This window comes from Peromyscus californicus, unplaced genomic scaffold (assembly GCF_007827085.1).
Source record: "Peromyscus californicus insignis strain IS unplaced genomic scaffold, ASM782708v3 Scaffold_2__1_contigs__length_46816999, whole genome shotgun sequence".
Taxonomy (NCBI): Eukaryota; Metazoa; Chordata; class Mammalia; order Rodentia; family Cricetidae; genus Peromyscus; species Peromyscus californicus.
The window spans coordinates 30,550,399-30,570,818 of NW_026294540.1; the positions used below are offsets into that span (position 1 = coordinate 30,550,399).

A 20,420-nucleotide genomic window follows, 5' to 3' on the forward strand; every position below is an offset into this window, starting at 1 on the left:
GGGCTTCCTTTTTGGGGTCAATCCTTAATTCTCCTGCAGAGACACAAGGTGTATAGATTACAGAGATTGGGGTGACTTGTGATGACAAAGAAGCTTCAGAGTTTGCCGGGGGAAGTAGTTGCTGATCAGGAAGCACTAATGAGAAGAAATGCTACTAAGAAGCAGGGAATCCCACATCTCCATAAGACCCTACAGGAATGTATTTGTACTGTGGAAAGGAGGGTGCCTGGAGTGTGATGTGTGTCTACTCACTTCATAGCTTGTTCAGTCATACCAAGATCTAAATGAAACCTGTTAAGAGCCATTGCTTACTAAGTCTTTTATCTATAGGTTCTCAATGTCTCATTCCTGCTTTGTTTTTTTCTTGAAACTTGTTTGTTGAAGAAAAAAGAGTGGTTCATCCCATAGGTTTCAAGAGTCTGGATTTTTGTCAACTGTACCCCTGGGTATCATCTGATGGTCCTATGTTCCCTGTATTTTTTCTAAATTTCTAGATCTTGAATCTGATGAAATGTAGAGGTGATTCATTTTTCTCTCCCTTAATTCAGACATTCAGGTTCTGCTGCTTACTAGTCTGTGATTTGAGCGAGTGTCTGGTACACACTGAGCTTCAGTTTCTTGCAGTATAGAAAGGATCTCTAACACATCCATTAGAAGAATTGGATAATAGTGTAGGACTGTGACCCTGGTGCCTGGCTCATGGAGGGTTTCAGTAAACAAGTTCATGCCTTAACACTCTTAAATGTCTCTGACTCCAGTCCCAAGGGATCTAACACCCTCTGTGGCCTTTGAGGGCACCGTATGTATGTGGTGCACAGACATACATGTGGGCAGAGCACCCATGCCCATAATACAAAAATAAGTCGTTTTGTTTTGAGACAAGGTTTCTCCATGTAGCCCTGGCTGTCCTGGAACTAACTCTGTAGACCAGACTGGCCTCGAACTCACAGAGATCAGCCTGCTACCACTGCCTGGTTAACTATGCAGTTTTAAAGTGGCAAGCTGAAGGCTTCTGCTCTCTTGATGCAGCTCAGCTCTTTGGTCTGTTTTGTAGCATTTACCTTCATGATTTGAGCATAGGCTTATGCTTAATGGGTTCTTTTGAAAACTGTTCACAATTCTCTCATGGTGATAAGGAGGTCTTACACATTTTTTTTTTTTAAGACAGTCTTACTGTGTGGCTTGGAACTTGCATAGACCAACTAGTCTTGATCCCCCTGCTTCTGCCTCCCAAATAGTGGGATTAAAGGAATGTACCACCTCACCCTACTTGCTTTAGGAAAAGGAGGTCTCACTGTGTGGTTCTGGTTGGCCTGAAATTTGCTTTGTAGACCAGGCTGGCTTCAAACAGATCTGCCTACCACTGACTTGGAAGTGCTGGGATTAAACCTGGTTTACACACCCTTTTTAGTACATATACTTTTTGACAAATCTCTAGGGTTTTGTTTTTTCTTTTTTCTTTTTTTTTTTTAGTTTTTTTTAAACCAGCATTTTTTTTGTTTGTTTGTTTGTTTGTTTGTTTGTTTGTTTGTTTGTTTTTGAAACAAGGTTTCTTTCTGTAGCCTTGGCTGTCCTGGAACTCCCTCTGTAGACCATGTTGGCCTTGAACTCACAGAGGTCCACCTTCCTCTGCCTCCTGAGTACTGGAATTAAAAGCGTGCATCACTATTGCCCGGCTTCAGGATTTTATTTATTAAGACTTCAGTTTGGGAATATATTTGTTATTAGGACAGATAATGTACGCTTTACTATGTTTTCTTTCTTGAGTTTTCAGGGGGGGGTTGTAGTTAAAATTAAGGATGATGGTGATGGTAGCAGCATTAGGCTAGATGTACTCTTCAGCAAGAGGCAGAGGCAAGAAAGCAAAAAGCAGTAGATTTTCCTTTGGACCTCCTTATATCTGGGTCATTGCTGGGTGTTTCCCACTCTGGGGAAGGGTCTTCTCCTCTCAGTTAATTTCATAGGAATTTCTTTCAGAAAATACCCTTACACATCCATCTTCCCAGAGGCTTTTCTTTTAGTTGATTCCAGATCCAACCAAGTTTGACTAGGATGGCTGTCTTCTTGATTTGCATTCTCAGGCCTGTGAGCTTCACCAGCTTGGAAATTGATTTCCTCTTTAGCTTTTTTCTGTAGATGTGACTATCTCATTGAGGCTGTTCATTGCCTGCCCTAGCCTATGTGCTGGGAATATGAAAGGAGCATTTAAGGCCTCTAATGGAGCAGGCCATCTTTTAATCTATTCTCTAACTTGGTCTCTCTCCATGTGTCCACTCCCCAGGCTTCCAAATTTTCTCCTGCCATGTAACTTTAATAGTCATCTTGGCTCCTGTGTGAGTGGCATGTTCCCACCTTTACCCATCCTCTCTACCAGGCTTAAGCGCTTTCCTGTCCCTTATTTAAGGCATCAACATGCCTGTTGTACTGTTGCTCATTCTCTCTCTCTTCTGAGACAGGGACTTGCTATGTAGCCTCATCTAGCCTGAAACTCAGGATCCTTCTGCCCTAGTGGCCCCCAACCCCAAGTGTTAGGAATACACCACCAAGCCTCTTGATAGCCCTTTTTTTTAATCTTCTAGATATCCCTTAAGGTAACTTGGGCCATTATTTTAGATGTCTTAAAAGCCTTACCAGACTGACTGTATGCCTGACTTATAACTATGAAGTGAGTGGCTGTTGAGTTTAAAAATGTAAATAAACTCAGGGAAAAGATTAGACAGTAGGTAAAAGAACATTATTTTTGAGCTCCTAGGCAGATCTTTTTGATTCCTTACTTCCTAGTGTGCACCTAGACTGACCCTGAAGATCTGGGGATCAGTAGAACACAAAGTAGGGTTAAGAGTGGAGCTCAGTGGGAAACTGTATGCCTGCCATGCACAAGGTCCTATGTTCCATCCCCAGCACTATTAAAAAGAACAAGAATAAAGAAAAAACTAGGACACAGGGTAGCTTCCTTCTAAAGAGCTTTTAGTCTGTTTGGGGGCACAGTGTGCTAACTGCTCTAAAGGTAAATAAGAGAGCTGGGAAAGCTGAGAGGTCACTAGAGCAGAGCCTTGATGGAAAGATGCTTTCACCACAGCCATGATACAGATGGCTAAGAGGCAAGAAAGTAACTTGAGTGCCTAAGTGTATAGACACAGGTCACAAGGCATTCTTACTCTTACTCTGTAATCTGATTATGTCTGGTCTCCATAATTAGGCATTTGGCCAACTATAATAGAAGTGCTGATTACTGATAAAACTGTTAAAGTGAGAACTCGAGACTAATTTATATATGATATTTTAAAAGATACAGTTTCCTGACTAGTACTAAATGTTCATTTTAAGTGGGACTTTCCCACCTAATGAAATAACAGCCCCTCTAGGGCTCCAGTCTAGAGCCCCTTCCTCCCATTGTTAGATGCCACCAAGCCAGTGCACCACCATTCAGGAGCTCTGAGCTCACCTTCCAAATAGCACCTTTGCTTTAATGGCCTCACTTGCAAAATGTCATTATGGTCAGAATTTTAGCAAATAGCTCTAGTTCAAAGGTGGAGTGTTTAGCTTTGGGTAAAGTTAATGAATCTTTGGTTGGTTGGTTTTGGTTTTTTGAGACAGGGTTTCTCTCTGTATCCCTGGCAGTCCTGAAATTCACTATGTAGACCAGGATGGCCTTGAAATCACTGAGATCCACCTACCTCTGCCTCCCAAGTGCTGGGATTAAAGGTGGGCACCACCACTGCCCAATGAATTTTTTTTTTTAAATCATGTAAAAACTGAGTCGTGGTGCCACACACTTTTAACCCTAGCACTTGTGAGACAGAGGCAGGCAGATCTCTGAGTTCAGGCCATCTTGGTCTACAGAGCTAGTTCCAGGACAGCCAGGGGTACAACAAAGAAATTCTGTCTTGAAAAAACAAAAAGAAAAAGGAAAAAATGTGCATGAGTGTTTTGCCTGCTTATATGTCTATGCACCACATGCGTGCCTGGTGCCAGGGGAGGCTAGAAGAAGGTATCAGATTCCCTGGAGTTACAGACAGTTGTGAGCCACCATGTTAGTGCTGTGAGTCAGACCCAGGTCTTCTGCAAGAGTAGCCATTGCTCTTAACTACTGAGTCACCTTTATAGTCCAAAGTTGATAAATCATAATAAATATTCTTGCAGCTGAGTACTAAGATGTGACTTTAAGGTTGATGCATGAGGGTTTGGAAATTCCAGAAAGAGGAAATGGGAAGTTCCACAGCCAAAGGAGAGCAGAAAGGTAGCATGATGGGTGTTTGCCCTTAGCAGGCTTTGGTGGGGTTTCTGTCTGAGAATGAGTTGACATTGTCAAAGAGGGGAACTTCAGTTCCTAGACTGCACTGTCTGCAAATAAATCTAGCCTTCTTGAGGTTTAACTTGAGCTAGCCCTTCTTCCACTCTAAACCTTGCTTTCAGCTCTTGGAAAGTCCTACAGAAGAAGTAGAGTAAGCCGGGCGGTGGTGGCGCACGCCTTTAATCCCAGCACTCGGGAGGCAGAGCCAGGCGGATCTCTGTGAGTTCGAGGCCAGCCTGGTCTCCAAAGCTAGTTCCAGGAAAAGGCGCAAAGCTACACAGAGAAACCCTGTCTCGAAAAACCAAAAAAAAAAAAAAAAAAGAAGTAGAGTAAGGTGGAAGGTGCCCCTTTTCTCTGTCAGCTAAAATGCTTGTTTTTCTTTTGACACATCAACATGAGTATGTTGTTGTTCCCCCAAGATGAACAGATTCTAAATGTGCATTTTAGCCTGTGGCACGGACATCTCCTGTTTGTTTATCTCCATATAAGTGGTGCATACAAACTGCAGGTTACCAAGGGTGTGCATGAGCTATGTAGCATTCTCTGTCCTCCAGAGGCTCACAGTCTGGTAGAGGAAATGACTTGAAGCAGTGAAGCAAACAAATAATTATGTTGTTAATGACTGAGGTGTATTCTGAAAGGAAAAATACAGTATGTTTGCAGAGAACATAACAGGAAGCATGGAAGAAGACTGTAGTGTTGTCTGTTAGAGGGAGGAAAATTGAAAAGAACTGGCTTGCAGGGAAAGAATAAGATGCCACTCTAATGAGTAGTGTTTGTGAAGCAACCTATTTATTAGGTGATTGAATGAACAGAAAAGGTTAGGGAAATGGCTACAGATGAGATTTTTGAGAGTTACCGGGTTGCAGAAGGCAAACCTGCATTGTGATATCTAGAGTATCCATCCGGTAAAGAGGACTCACACATGGGGGTGGGCTAGCAGAGGAATGAGGAAGAGTAGGTGGGAGTATTAGCACATGTACACTGCCAGGGAGGTCAGGGAGATGAGGACTCAAGTGGAGGGGTGTGCTTGACCCTTCCGTTAGTATACACACTGAATAGAAGTTGGGTCAGAAGCATGGCCTCTGTGAGTTTTATTCATGCCCATGGGAGGGAAGAGGGTGAAACGGCACAAAGAGATGAAGAGGGGTGAGGCTAAGAGCAGAAAGGGGAATGAGATCTTTTTAAGTGCTGATTGGAAACATCTAAGAAATGAGGAAGAAGCTGGAGTTGGAAGGAAAATGATAGACGCTGGCTTAAGGATTTCAGACTGCAGCATATAGTAAAGAACCTCAGTGTACTAGGGAAGGAATCAGTGGGGGCTAGAGAAGGACTGCTACCAAAAACACCATGTGGGCTGAGGCTGTGGAACCAGACTACTGCTCACAAGTACTCATATAACTTAGCATGCACGAATAGCTTTCATTTCTTTATGTTGCCTTTTAACTTATTAGAAAGCATTTTGTTGTTGTCACACTGGGCAGAGCTGGCACTGTGAGGGAAGATGAGATTCAAAGATTGCCTTCTTTTATTTGTTCTTTACATTTATGATGGTAACCTTTCCTTTTCTCAATTTTTAGGCCTTTTCTGATGCTATTAAAAAATGGCAGGAGCTATCACCTGAAGGCAGTGGAAAACGGAAAAAGAGGAAAGAAATGAATCAGTATTCTTTCATAGATTTCAAATTTGAACAAGGTAATGGGAACCTGAGTGTCGGCGATACCATGTAAAGTTGTAATTTGGTACCTTTTTTGTGAGACTGCTGAAGCAGGGCACAGTGTATTTGCTGTTTACAATGGCCCAGTAAGTGCAAGAGTAACTGATTAGGACCGTTTGGACAGCACATCAAAATTTATAGACAGTAGCTGCAGTTGTTGACTTCCTCTTTCCTTAGGTACGTTATAGCAGGAAAATCCTGTGCAGTGGAGAATTTTGTGTGTGGACTAACTGGAAATGATGCTAATCATAGATAAACACTGTTCTTGAGATGTCAGAATTGGCCGTATAGTTGTACCAACCTTACTCACTCATCACTTCATGATTAATTGCTATAGAGAGCCAGTTTTGTACCTGATAGCATCGCTGGTAGCCAGATTTTTATAAAATTTCTTTATTCCCTTTGGAATAACTGCAGTAAGTCTCTCAAAGAAATCACCTGGGGTCTGAGCCCCCCTCACACATAGACTGCAGGATTTTATAACATTCCATGTAGCTTGATTGTATCAACAAAGGAATTCACTGCTCTTTAGCCACATCACAAATAGGAAAGTTGCCTTCTCCTATTTGTCTTTTGTTACATGTGTGTTTCTAAAGCTTCATTCCAAGTATGTCTAAATAAAAATGAGAGGTTTTGGATTTATGAATTCTTCGTTCTAGCTCTCATTCTCTGAGGCTGTGACTCGGGTCAGGTCCCTTAGCAGTCTGTGGAGCAGTGCCTTTGTGACAGTCTCACTAGTCTCTGGTTATGATGTAGGTGCCTCTCAGCTAAACTAATGCAGTTTCTGTCATCCCTAAGATGTAGTCAAAAGACTGTTGTTTCTGGTGTTCAGTAGTGGAGAGCATGTTACTTGCAATATGTTTTACCCCCTTGTTGGCCAGCTCTGTCTTTCACAAAGCTCTTCTTTATATAATGACAAAATACACTTCATGAAACTTCTTGCCATAGCTGCAGGTCATATTGGCTGAAAAGAAAGGAAAAAAAAAGAGGGCTGAGTACCTTGAGTACCTTGCTGTTTCATCTACGTGTAGATGAGCTGTAATTCCAATCCTGGTGATCTGACTTCACAGCTGATTTTTAGCACTATGCTTCACTATCCCTAAAGCAAAAGACTGGTTTTCAGAAGTTTACATTTGTTTGTTTGTTTTTCTGAGACAGAGTTTTGCTGTGTATCCCTGGCTGTCCTAGAACTAGCTGTGTAGACCAGGCTAACCTCAAATTCAGAGATCTGCCTGCCTCTGCCTCCTGAGTGCTGGGATTAAAGATGTGCACCACCACCTCTGCAGAAGTTTACTTTTTTTTTTTGTTTTTTTGGTTTTTCGAGACAGGGTTTCTCTGTGTAGCTTTGCGCCTTTTCCTGGAACTCACTTGGTAGTCCAGGCTGGCCTCGAACTCACAGAGATCTGCCTGGCTCTGCCTCCCGAGTGCTGGGATTAAAGGCGTGCGCCACCACCGCCCGGCAGAAGTTTACATTTTTAAAAGCTTAAGAATAAGAGGAAAAGAGGGTAAATAAATGAGGAACCAGACAATAAATACTGTTAAAATTAAAAGATTGTCAAGAATAAGCCAGTAGTAATTGAATATCTGGATGTAATCATTTTCTGGGCAAATTAACAGGAGAAAACAATGCCTGAACAGGCCACTTTTTCTGACTTTTATTCTGTGTGTGATTTTGATGAGTCTAGGTGCTGCTCTTTTAGATAGTCTAAGTAGTTGAAGATTTTTCACTATTAAAAGTTTAACATATAGCCAGGTGGTGGTGGCATATGCCTTTAATGCCAGCGCTTGGGAGGCAGAGACGGGTGAATCTCTGTGAGTTCCAGACTAGCCAGGTCCACCAAGTGAGTTTCAGGACAGCCAGAGCTACACAGAGAAACCCTGTCTTGAAAAATAAAAAAAGTTTAACATGCATAAAGTATGTTTGGATCTTGCCACAGTGACTGAAAGAAACATCTGGTAATACCGGGTATGGACAAGGATATGAAGCAAATGGAACCCATACATTGCTGTTGGATGGGGGTTATATATTGGAAAGACCATTTTGGGAAACCTGCAGTTATTTTCTAGAACTTAATGTAAGCGTGTCCTAACTTTCCTGTAAGTACAGGTCTGACTGGCAGATTGACCAGTTAAAAAAGCACAGGGCATTCTAGCTATATAGTTCAGAATAGTTCTATAATAGTTCAGAACTGTAAAGACACAGTTCTTATATGGGTAATAAACTGTATCCTCTGGGGCTGGAGAGATGGCTCAGAGGTTAAGAACGCTGACTGCTCCTCCAGAAAACCTGCGTTCAATTCCCAGCACCCACATGGCAGCTTAGAACTGTAACTCCCATTCCAGGGCTTCTGACCCTCTCATGCTGGCAAAACACCGATGAACATGAAAAAAATATATAAATAAATAAAAATAAATTGTATGCTCACCTAGTTCAGTGCTGTCAGAGTAGGTGAGGCTTTGCAGTTGGTGCTCACAAAGAAAAAAGTGAGGAAGGACAAAAGCCTTAACCACAGATTAAGCATAAGGCACAAAGTCTCAACTCCGAGATGAATTGTGGGAAGCCATAGTGTCCTGTCACAGGGCTGGTGGGGTAGTGCTCTAAGTTGTAGAAGACAGAATAGTTGGCCTGTATTCCTAGTGAACAGTTGTCCATGTGATTTCACTTTGTTACATCTTCTAGGTAACATAAAAATAGAAAAGAGGATGTTCTTTCTGGAAAACAAGCGTCGACATTGTAGATCTTATGACCAGCAGGCCCTCCTTCCAGCTGTGCAGCAAGAGCAGGAATTTTATGAGCAGAAAATCAAAGAGATGGCAGAGGTAAGAAGCTATGTTTTGATCTTAGAATGTGGTTCTGAAGTTCTAGTTTGCTCCCCATTAGGATGTGGTACATGGCTGGCTTTTAAGAGTTCCTTTGGATGCTAGGGATATAGCCCAGCTTGGGTTCCATCACTAATATCACACACAGGCTCCCTTTTCAAGAAAAGTATGATTGTTCAAGCCTCTAAGTCTAGCACTGAAAGCTAAGACAGGAGAATCTTGAATTGGAGGGTTTGTTTATTCCCCCATACTGGGGATTAAGCCAGCAGTTAGCATTCTGCCACTGAGCTACAACATCCAGCCCAAATTTTCCCTTCTTTTAATTGATTACATGGTAAAGTTTAGTTTGCTTTTAGGTTTTTGTGTTTTTGAAACAAGGTAAACCAGTCTGTCCTGGTACTAAATATGTGATCCAGACTGGTATTGAACTCTTGAAAATCTTCCACCCCCATTACTCTACCTGCTTAGGTAACAGACCTGCACCACTACACCCAGCTCACAACAAAGTTTTTGTTTTTGAGTTTTTGTTTTGTTTTGTTTGTTCCCTTCTCACTGCATCTGTGATGAGTTATTTATTTATTTTGTTTGCTTTTTTATGGAATGAAACAAGTTTTATTACTTCATGAAGCAGGCATCTTTTCTTCTGTGGTGAGTTTCTTCTCTTCAGGTTTGTTTTCAGCACAGCAAAGGTTTTAAACAGAAAACAAAATTATATTTTGTAATGATACAGTCCTAACTTCACGGTTTCATGAATCAGATTGACATTAGAGATTAGTGGGTTTTTTTTACTACTTTTTATTACATTTATTTATTGGACATGTATATGTTTGTGGGCACATGTGTACCATGACATGTAAGATGTGTCTTTCACTCCCTTCAGCCACAAATGGTGAAGAAAAAAACAAAGATGAATCTCATTTAGCTCTATAATTTTCCCAAATATTATTAAACATTCAATTCAATTGGAATACACATACATTAATTATTTAATAAAAATCTAGGCTCTGGTGGTACCAGGTTCTGAGTTCACAGAGACCCAAGCCTATGAGGCCACATTTTTTTGTTTGTTTTGTTTTGTTTTGGGGTTGTTTGTTAGTTGTTGTTTTGTTTTGTTTGTTGAGAAAGGATCTCCCTATGTAGTTCTGCCTATACTGGAACTCTCTATGTAGATGAGGCTGGCTTTGAACTCACAGAGATAAACTTCCCTCTCCCTGGGATTAAAGGTGTATACCACCTTGTCCCACTGAGGTCATATTTCTTACAAGGATAGATAGAATTTGCTTTTTATTTATTTATTTATTTTTAATGTGTTAAGTTTGTAGCAATAGAAAAAAAGCAGTGGTGACTTAGCAGTCTCCCTGCACTCATGTTTTAAGATGCCAGTCTTATCTATGTGTGGTGATGTAATCCCAGCTACCCTGGAGACTGAGGCCAAAGGATTAATAAAAGTTCAAGTCTACCCTAGATAACTTAGTGAGAGAGAGCCAAGGATGTGGCTGAATGGGAGAGCATTTGACTTAGCATGTGTGAGGTGGTCCTATGTTTGGTTCCCAGACCACTGAGAAAATAATTGAATATGCCAATATTAGTCGGGTGTGGGGCTTACACCTGCAGTCCTAGCACATGGGAGACTAAGGCAGGGGATCACAAGTACAAGGCCATCCTGAGCTATATACTAAGATCCTGTCTCCAAGAAAAAGTAAAAAGAAAAACTGCTTTCACATGGGCATATCTTTGGTAAAGCAGTAAAAGTTAGTGTTTGTTTTGTTTTGTTTTGTTTTTTCTTTAAATTTTGAAGTAATTCTATGCAACAAAAAAGTGAAAAATGCACCAGGCATGGTGGCTCATGCCTTCAGTTCCAGCACTCAGGAGGCAGAGGCAGGTGTATCTCTGTGAGTTCAAGGCCAGCCTGGTCTTCTGAGAGATTTTCAGGAAAGCCAGGGCTGTTATACAAAGAAACCCTATCTTGAAAAACCAAAAAAAGAAGAAGAAATGATGGCAGCATCTGGACATAAGAACTGATCCTGAGGAGAGGCCCTTGTCAGCTGAGTTAAAAATAGCTGAATCAGCATTCTTTCTCCCCCCACCCCCCCTTATTATTTCTCTACCACTCACAGAATGCCATTTTTACTTTAAAGAAAACAACTGGAAAATTATTGATTAATCAATGTTAGTATTTGGGTAGACACTGTCTCAAAATGAAGTGATAGTTTGTATATATGGATAAAAATTCTACATCTCAAGCAAACATTAGAATTTGAAGAAAGTTTTCATCTTGATCCATCCACCACAGAGTCACATTTATTAATACCACCATGGAGGGTTGCAGAGATAATTCAGAGATTAAGAGCACTGGCTGCTCTCACAAAGGACTTAGACTTAATTCCCAGCACCCACATGGTAGCTCCAACTATCTGTAACTCCATTCCCAGGGGATCTGATGCCTTCCTCTGGCCCTCTGTGGGCACTAGGCACACACATAGTACACAGACATGCTTGTAGGAAAAACACCTCATACACATAAAAATCACCACAGAGCTCATCCGAAAATGATTTAGAGAATTAATGGATTCTCTGTTACTTGTAGTCATTTTTAACCTTATATCCAAGTTATCCTCTGGCCCATGGCAGCCCCTTTGTCCTGACATGGTAGTCTCTGACCACATCCTTGCTCTGGTCTCCCTGGCCTTGCTTTAGTTAGGGTTTCTATTGCTGTGATGAAATACCATGGAGAAGGAGAAGAAGGGGTTTATTGGTTTATATTAATGTATCATCTAAGGAAGTCAAGACAGGAATTCAAATAGGGAAAAAACCTGCAGGCTGGAGTTGATACACAGGCCATGGAAGGGTGCCACTTACTGGCTTGCTCATCATTGCTTGCTCATCCTCTTTTCTTATAGAACCCAGGGGCCACCAGCCTAGGGATGGCACCACCCACAATGGGTTGGGCCCTTCATCTAATCACTAATTAAGAAAATACCCTCAGGCTTGCCTACAGCCAGATCATATGGAAGCATTTTCTCAATTGAGGTCACCTCCTCTCAAATGACTTTAGCCTGTGTCAAGTTGACATAAAACTATCCAGCACAGGCCTAGACCTGAAATTTTCTCCAAAGTGCTTTACTTTCTTTATTGGGAATTTCATGCTGAGATTTCTGATTAGAATTCAATGTACAGGTTTTATTATGGCCTTCGTTTTATGTTTTTGTGTGTGTGTGTGTGTGTGTGTGTGTGTGTGTGTGTGTGTGTGTGTGTGTGTGTGTGCGTGCGCGCGCGCCAAGGAAAATCTTGACTCTTAATGACTTAACATGATTCCTACCACATTTGAAGATTTTTAGAATCACTTGATCCCAGTGGTACACACCTACAGCCCCAGATGGGAGGCTGAGTCAGGGGAATTATTTTTACCCCAGAAGCTCAGGGCCAGCCTGAGCACCATAGCAAGACTGCTACAAAAGAAAAACACAAATGAAAACCATAAAGTTGCTAGAAACAAGTCTGGTTATGCCATTAACATGAACAGTTATATTGGTGAAATTATTAAGGCCACTCCATATAGTTAAAAGGGAGGTTTATTTTGTGGGGTAACTCACAAGTGAAGGGACAGGTAACAGGGTCTGGGAAAGGTGTAGCGCAGTCCGGCGGTGTTCTCTGGAAAACTCTGCTCAGTCTACCTCCAGCGTCCAGGGTCCAGGAACCAAGAGAGCTGGTTTATTTGTGCCTGTTATTTATATTTGACTTCTAGGGAAATGGCCTTTTTTGAAGTGAGGGGATATTCTTTTACCCTTCAGTTTAAGTCAAGAAATGTCCAGAGAGCCCAATTCTTCTCTCACTTCTTCTGTATCTTTACTTTAAGTAAAAGCAAATATGTATGGGTATTTTATTTATTTCTCTTTCTTATCCAAAAGATAGACTGAAATAATTTTTTTCTGTCTTACTGGTTTTTTTAATTAAAAATTTTTTATTTTACATACCAACCACAGTTTCCCCTCCCTCCTCTGAAATAAATTATTTTTAAAAAGGAAATAAGGCTAGCAAGATGGCCCAGTGAGTAAAGACACTTGCTGATCAAAGCCTGAGTTTGACTTCCCATGTGAAGGTGTATGGAGAGAACAACACAAAGTTGTCCTCTGACACATGTATAGCATTATCAAGACATTTCTCAGGGAAATACTCTTCAGCTTCTGCTGTTTCACTTAGTGCATACTAGCAACCATGTAACAGTCATCCACAAAGGTCTTCCTCTTTGCTTTTTAAAACTACCTGCTATAACATTGTCTGATTAAGGTTCAGGCTTGTTTACAGGGTTTTGCTATTTGTAAATAAGTTTGTACATACATCAGTTCAGAGGTATGCTTTAGGGCATCTTGGGGACAGAGATTTCTGAACATGACTTTGATAGCTAAATAAACAAAGTGGCACACAACTTTAATCCCAGCACTTGAGAGGCAAGGGCAGGCATATCTCCATGAGTTCGATTTACATAGCAAGTTCTAAGCCAGCCAGGGCTATATAGTGAGCCTCTGTCTCAGAATAAAAGTTTTGGCCAGTCATGGTGGTTCATGCCTTTAATCCCAGCACTAAAGGTGGGGGAGGGAGGCAGGCTGATCTTTATGAGTTTGAGTCCAGCCTGGTTTACATAGTGAGTTTTGGGTCAACAAGGCCAAGACCAAATAGAGAGATTCTATCTCAAAAAACAAAAAGATTTTTTTCACTGTTGAGTTCATACCACATGCCTCCTTCATAGACAGCCATTTTACATCTTCAGCAGCAATATGAGTGCTGATGGCTTCTCAACTTCATCAGCAAATTGTGTTATCAGACTTGGTTTTGGTCCATTTAGCTTCTTGTTTGCTTATGTTGTTCTTTGCTATTCCAGTATGTTTTGTGTTAGTCTGTTCCCTTATTTACTCTGCAGATTATCCTTTGGTAGCTTTTTCAACTATTAAACCATGTTAACTGTTAATAATGTACATTAATTGAAATCCATGCTAATGGCTTATGGTCTTTCTACATTTGTATCTGAATGTTTGATTCTTTTGTTCTTCAGCATGAAGACTTTTTGCTTGCCCTGCAGATGAATGAAGAACAATATCAAAAGGTATTTTGAAATCTTACCAAGTTCATTTATTCTGGGTATACTCATTGGGCTTTTGAAAGCAAACTTTTACTATGTAACCTATTGACTTGTCAGTTTGCAGTTCACTCAAGTGTTAACATCATCTAGAAGAGGTTATCTTCATACAAGACCAAAACAGAACTGAAAGGGGAGATAGATAACGTTCTTAAAAAGCATGACCAGAAATTCACTAGGCAGTTACCAGAAGGGACTGTTCTGCATTCCTACACTCAGATTCCCTATGTGTAGCCTTGGGCCAGGGGTTTCTGTGCCATATCTGACAACTGGCTTAGTGACTTTTTCCGAGCATGGCTGAAAGCAGGCTGCTGACTGGATCTGTCTCCTCGGTGAGCACTGACATTGCATGCGATTTTGTTTTCCTCAGTCTCTTAACCATAAGCAAGGGCTGGCTTATGGTGTCTTCACACTCCTGTCTGTCTTTAACAAGAGGAACAAATCCAGCTTTAGAAAGCTTCTTGGGCTCATGGCCACAGCAGCCATCTTTCAGTAACTCGCCAAAATTACAAACAGAAAGGGAAAGAGGAGGGGCACTTGCTATATGTTTTTTGAGGAAACATGGAGTTGTTCCTTTGGCCACTTAATCTACAAGAAGGGTGATATTGTAGACATCAAGGGAAAGGACACTGTTCAAAAAGGAATGCCTTATAAGTGTTACCATGGCAAAACCAGAAGAGTTTACCCAGCATGCCATGGGCATCATTGTAAACAAGCAAGTCCAGGGCAAGATTCTTGCCAAGAGAAATAATGTGCGTATTGAGCACATCAAGCACTCCAAGAGCCGAGATAGCTTCCTGAAGTGGGTGAAGGAAAACGACCAAAAGAAAAAGAAAGCCAAAGAGAAGGGCACCTGGGTTCAACTGAAGTGCCAGCTTGCTCCACCCAGAGACACACACTTTGTGAGGACTAACAGGAAGGAGCCTGAACTGCTGGAGCCAATTTCATACAAATTCATGGTCTAATATACAAAAAGAAATAAAAGACTTGGACTGTAAAAAGACCCTGGTTGGCCTCAAAACTCGAGTTTCTCAGTATCCTAAGTATTGTCATTACACATACATTGTTACGATATCCAGCTTCTGATCTAGGTTTAGATAGCAAAAAAAGTTTGTTGTTATTTGGTGTCTCCCAGGAGTCAGTTTTGACCTCATTGTGTGTCTGGTGCATGGAAGTATGTAGGGCTGTAGATGAGGCCTCAGTTCTTGAATGGGGTACAGGGGAGTTTACATGTATCTTCTTTGACTTGCAGGATGGACAACTGATTGAGTGTCGCTGCTGCTATGGGGAGTTTCCATTTGAGGAACTGACACAGTGCGCCGATGCTCACTTGTTTTGTAAAGAATGTCTCATCAGATATGCCCAAGAGGCAGTGTTCGGGTCTGGAAAGGTAAGAAGTGTGTTATGCACATAAATATGAAAAATGACTATGCTTATAAACAAGTGCACTTCTTGTGTGGGGAGCAAAATTCTAATGATGGGTGATAATGTGCATGACCTGATTTGTGTCATGTTGGTTCTGAGTAAAATAGGTTTCCTTCATGTCCTATGTCTAGCTCCACAGGGCCCCTGCTTCAGCACTCACTTTCCTGGTCACAGTTAGATTAAAAGGGTGTTAGATAAATTTTGAGTTTATTTGAGCATATGAAAGAAAGTGCATTAATATAATTTCACATACTTTAAAGATTTTATAGTTTGTTTAAAAAGTCGTAAGTATAAGATCATATTTCTCAGTCCAAAGTTTATTTCACTGAACACCAACAAAACAGTATTAAGAAGAGTTATGTAAGCTGGGCGGTGGTGGCGCACGGCTTTAATCCCAACACTCTGGTAGTAGTGCTTGCTAGTGGACTGGAGAGATGGCTCAGTGGTTAAAAGCACTGGATGTTCTTCCAATAGGACACAGGTTCAATACCCAGCACCCACACAGCACCTCACAACTGTTTGTAACTCCAGTTCCAGGGGACCTGACATCCTGACACCAATGCACATAAAATAAATTATATATATAAAAAAGAGTGCTTGCTAGCAAACATTAGAAACTGAGTTCAACTGGGCAGTGAGGGCGCACACCTTTAATTCCAGCACTCGGGAGGCAGAGCCAGGCGGGTCTCTGTGAGTTTGAGACCAGCCTGGTCTACAGAGTGAGTTCCAGGACAAGCTCCAAAGCTACAGAGAAACCCTGTCTCAAACCCCCCCCCAAAAAAAAGAGGAGCTATGTATTGTTTTATCTCTTCGAGCAACCATAGCAAAGTAATAGTGAGCCAGGTGCCTCAGGTCTGTAATCCCAGCTACATGGAAGGCTGAGGCAGAAGGATCACAAGTTCAAACCTACCCTGAACAAGTTAGTTTGAGACCCTGTCTCAAAAGTTTGGAAAAAAAAAAAAAATAGGAAAAGGACTGGGGTTATAGCTTAGCAGTAGAGTGTGTAAGGCCCTGAGTTTCATCCCTAGTACTGACAGAGTAAGGAGAAAAGGGAGAGGGTAAAGAGAAGAAGAAAGAAAAGAAACTAAAACCATGATCCAGAATGTGGCCTTTTATTTTTAAAGATTATCATATATGCATGTACTATATTTACATCACACACATAACACCCTAGTCCATCCAATGTCTCCTGTGCCTATCATCCTCACATTTGGGGGCTCTTATTCCCCCCTCCACCCACAAGACTGTTTTTTTCTTTGTAGCCCTGACTGTCCTGTAACTCACTGTGTAGACTAGGCTGGCCTTGAACTACTAGAGATCCACCTGCCTCTCTCTCCTGAGCACTGGGATTAAAGGCATGCGCCACTACCACCTGTGCAACCTCTTATTCTTTAATATGAGAGAGACAAAGAGAATAAACCTATAACCTGCTGAGTTATTTTAGTATTATATATGTGTGTTTAGGGGATTCATCCCTAGAGAAGACTGATTCTTCCTCCATCAGCAGTCATTAATCACCTGAACCTTTTCATTTCAGGGTGGGACCTTTTAAGATTTCTCCCATCCGTGTTGATATGTGGTGATTTCGTGGGTACAGTCTCCCTGTCAAATACAGAAGATGCTATCTTGTAGCCCACATCCTGGTCCTCTGTCTCTTAGAAACTTTCCACCCCTTCTGTGATGTTCCTTTGATCTTAGATGGAGTTGTGTTACAGATGTATCAGTTGGGGCTGGGTATCCTAGGGTCAGTTGTTCTCTGTATTTTGACCAGCTATATCATGTCTGCTGCAAAAAGCTTTCTTTTTTGTTGTTGTTTTTTGGTTTTTTTCAAGACAGGGTTTCTCTGTGTAGCTTTGCGCCTTTCCTGGATCTCGCTCTGTAGACCAGGCTGGCCTTGAACTCACAAAGATCCACCTGCTTCTGCCTCCCGAGTGCTGGGATTAAAGGCGTGTGCCACCACTGCCCGGCACAAAAAGCTTTCTTGATGGAAAATTAGAGCTGCACTTATGGTATAAGAATAAGTATTTAGAATGTAATTTGAATTTATACTGGTTCAGTGAAGGCTTTCCTCAATGGCCTTACTAGCCATGGGTAGTAGATTTACAGTATCAGCCTGAATTCCCTCCTATTGAACTAGCCCTAAGTCCAATTAGATGGCTGTTGTTTACTCCTAGGATACAAATGCCTCTGTTGCACCTTTGAGAATAACTTTTTTTGTCATTATTGTGGTTCATAGGCATTACACCTGGGTAGGACTATTGATTGTTTTTCTCCCTTTGCATCTTGTGTAGCTCCCCCAGATACTATGAGCTCTAGTCTTTAAGGATGAGGTTTCCAGGTCAGTTCCAGCTAGATTCCTTCCTCCCAGGTCCTCAGGCAAATGTTGGTGTCTTCAACAAAAGGGTTTTACCTATGTAGCTTTGGAGCCTGTCCTGGAACTCGCTCTGTAGACCAGGATGGCCTCAAACTCAGAGATCGATCTGCCTCCGCCTCCGCCTCCGCCTCCGCCTCCGCCTCCCGAGTGCTGGGATTAAAGGCGTGCACCACCACCGCCCAGCAAACATAACCTATTAAATGGCCTTTAGTATCACCAGTCATATGACATACCAACATCCTATGGTTCATTCCTATGAAAAATTGCTATGAGTATGTGATTTTAGTCTAATCCTGAGACAAATCTGAATTGACAAATAATTACTGAATAACACCATTTAAAATCAAGATCCTAACTAAAAGATCAAAAAATACTGAGAAACACTCTCTGGGTTAGGAGGAAAAGCCTCAGCCTCAAGCCCTCTCACTGATTGCTCAAAGCACTGGCTACTCCCATGGCCCCTGAACATGTCGATCTCTTCCTACTAGCAAGCCAGGCATTCGGTTCTGCAGTTGTCACCATTTCACATACCTTAAGTCAATTCAGTTTGACACCACCTGCCTGGAGAGTGTCAGATTCTACAGGTTGAAGGCCTATGGAAGGTCTTTCTCTTGAACTACAAACTGGGATTTTCATGACTTGATCATTAGGCTTAGTTGACTCTTTAAAGTTCTCAGAACTCAGAGAAATGCTTATACTTAAGATTTATTACAAAGGTTGTTGTAAAGCTCCAGATCAGCAGACTGATCAGGAGATAGAGCAAGGTCCCTAGATAGAGCTCTGTTTCTAAAGAGTTAGGATCCACCACCATCCCAGCAAGGGGTTGGAGTTTTGCTGCCCTTCCTGTAAGCCTCCAGTGTTTAACGTCCAGATGTTCTCCAGACCCTGTCCTTTAAATTTGTATGGAGATTTAATTATATAGATAAGATGGAAGTATGGACAACTTGTGGAAATGGCATTAGACAAGAGTTTGATAGACTAGAGAAACTCAACAAGGCTGTCTGTTCAGATTCTTCCTGGGCTTTCTGTAGTGTTCCTGTAGGTGTGGAGTATGACCACCATCTGAAATTAAGGGTCTTACAGTATGCTATCACATAACAAGGTCAGAGAATTGCTTTATGGCCAGCTCCAATACAAAAAGACAAAGTTGTTGCGTATATAGTTTTTTGGACTGGCCTTGAAGATAAATTCTAGTTTCTGTGGCCTGCCTCAGAGAGGAAAAAGGAGCAGTTGAAAAAAGGCAAGCAAGGGTCAGAGAGATTGCTTTCTCAGGCTGAAAGTACCCAACATTATAACAAATGATCATCTCTTGACTTTATCACTCAGAAGCTGTTTTGAAGCTGTTCTGGAGCCAAGGACAAAAGGTCAAAAACTTTAACCTTATTGTTCTAGTCACTGAGGAAGTAATAGAGGCCATGGAAACCATGATTGAAAATGAGAAGATTTATAGGTTACAATAGTGTCACCCTGACACAATTTGGAAGAGACCAAAGAGGGCTGCCATGTGAGCTCCTGCACTAGAAAAGACATAAGCAGAAAACGTAGTGAATTGTTATGCCTTAGCTTCTTCCCCTGGAAAAGGGAGATGCTTAGGAGACTGTTGGGAACATTAAGTGAGATCATTTCCATGTGTTCACTTTGGTGTCCACCTTTCTTCTGTTAGGGTTCCTCAGATGTCTGACATTTTTCCTTTCTTAAGATCTCTTTGGAAGCTATCTGAGCTACAGGTGTATAGGCTGAGTGGTGACTTTGAGTGCCTACATAGTGTTTCATGCTGTGATCCTCCAATGACAGCTTAAGGCATATTCTATGAAATTGCCCCCATCCCAGCGTCCTAGAACTGAGTGGGACGAAGGAGTTGGAGACATTGTGATTCCATGTGCAGATTTTGCTTCAGGTCTTCATGAGGGCCACACTTGAACTCTACTGTCTCTGTTAATTTCCATCCAGAGAAAGTCAGAATAGAAGCCCAAACCACTTCCTCCCCACTTCTTACCTAGTTATCACCTCTCCCCTCCTATTCCAAGAGGTTTTCCAGCTTTATAGATCCTACAAGGGAAGCAGCTACTTCAGACACTGTAACCAGCCTCCTCTAGCCAACTGAACCATGTCACCTTAACTATTGGTGTTCCATCTTTATAGATTGTAACTTGGGCTGCTGGATCGAGAAAGGCATTTATGCTCTTACCTAATGCTTCCTGGTTTTGCTATCCCCATATCTGTTCTTGCCACTGCCCCTTCCCTTGAAAGATGGGTTTGACTTCCTTAGCTTTTTGTTATTCTGAATCCTTAGTTAACTTTTTCTTGCCTGCTTACTTTATTCTAGTCAGAACTCAGCTGCATGGAAGGCAGCTGCACATGTTCCTTCCCAACCAGTGAACTGGAAAAGGTGCTCCCTCAGACCATTCTGTACAAATATTATGAACGGAAAGCTGAAGAAGAAGTCGTTGCAGCATATGCTGATGAACTTGTCCGGTGAGTTCTGAAAGTCAACTGATTTCTCAAAGTAGAGTCTGCTTGAGCATTTGATCAGGCAAGAAGATCTGTGGCATAGCTGCCTTGTCTGTTTTCTGGTACTTCTTGCTGAGAAATGAAATTAATTAAGCTTTATAATGAAAACATCTATCAATGGACTCTTTATGTTTCTTACTTACTA

General features: G+C 41.6%; 1 protein-coding gene and 1 pseudogene across 4 annotated transcripts in view; both read left to right on the top strand.

Annotated features, from left to right (window-relative positions):
* Positions 1–20,420, top strand: part of Rnf216 (ring finger protein 216) — a 141,838-nt gene that overhangs the window by 29,946 nt on the left and 91,472 nt on the right. For all 4 annotated transcript variants that reach the window (XM_052754156.1, XM_052754158.1, XM_052754159.1 and 1 more), the window contains exons 8-12: positions 5,875–5,989; positions 8,692–8,831; positions 13,882–13,932; positions 15,218–15,355; positions 20,091–20,239. In XM_052754156.1, the coding sequence (XP_052610116.1) occupies positions 5,875–5,989; positions 8,692–8,831; positions 13,882–13,932; positions 15,218–15,355; positions 20,091–20,239 (593 nt within the window). The remainder of the gene's footprint in view (positions 1–5,874; positions 5,990–8,691; positions 8,832–13,881; positions 13,933–15,217; positions 15,356–20,090; positions 20,240–20,420) is intronic.
* On the top strand, positions 14,462–14,930 carry LOC128120714 (60S ribosomal protein L21-like; annotated as a pseudogene).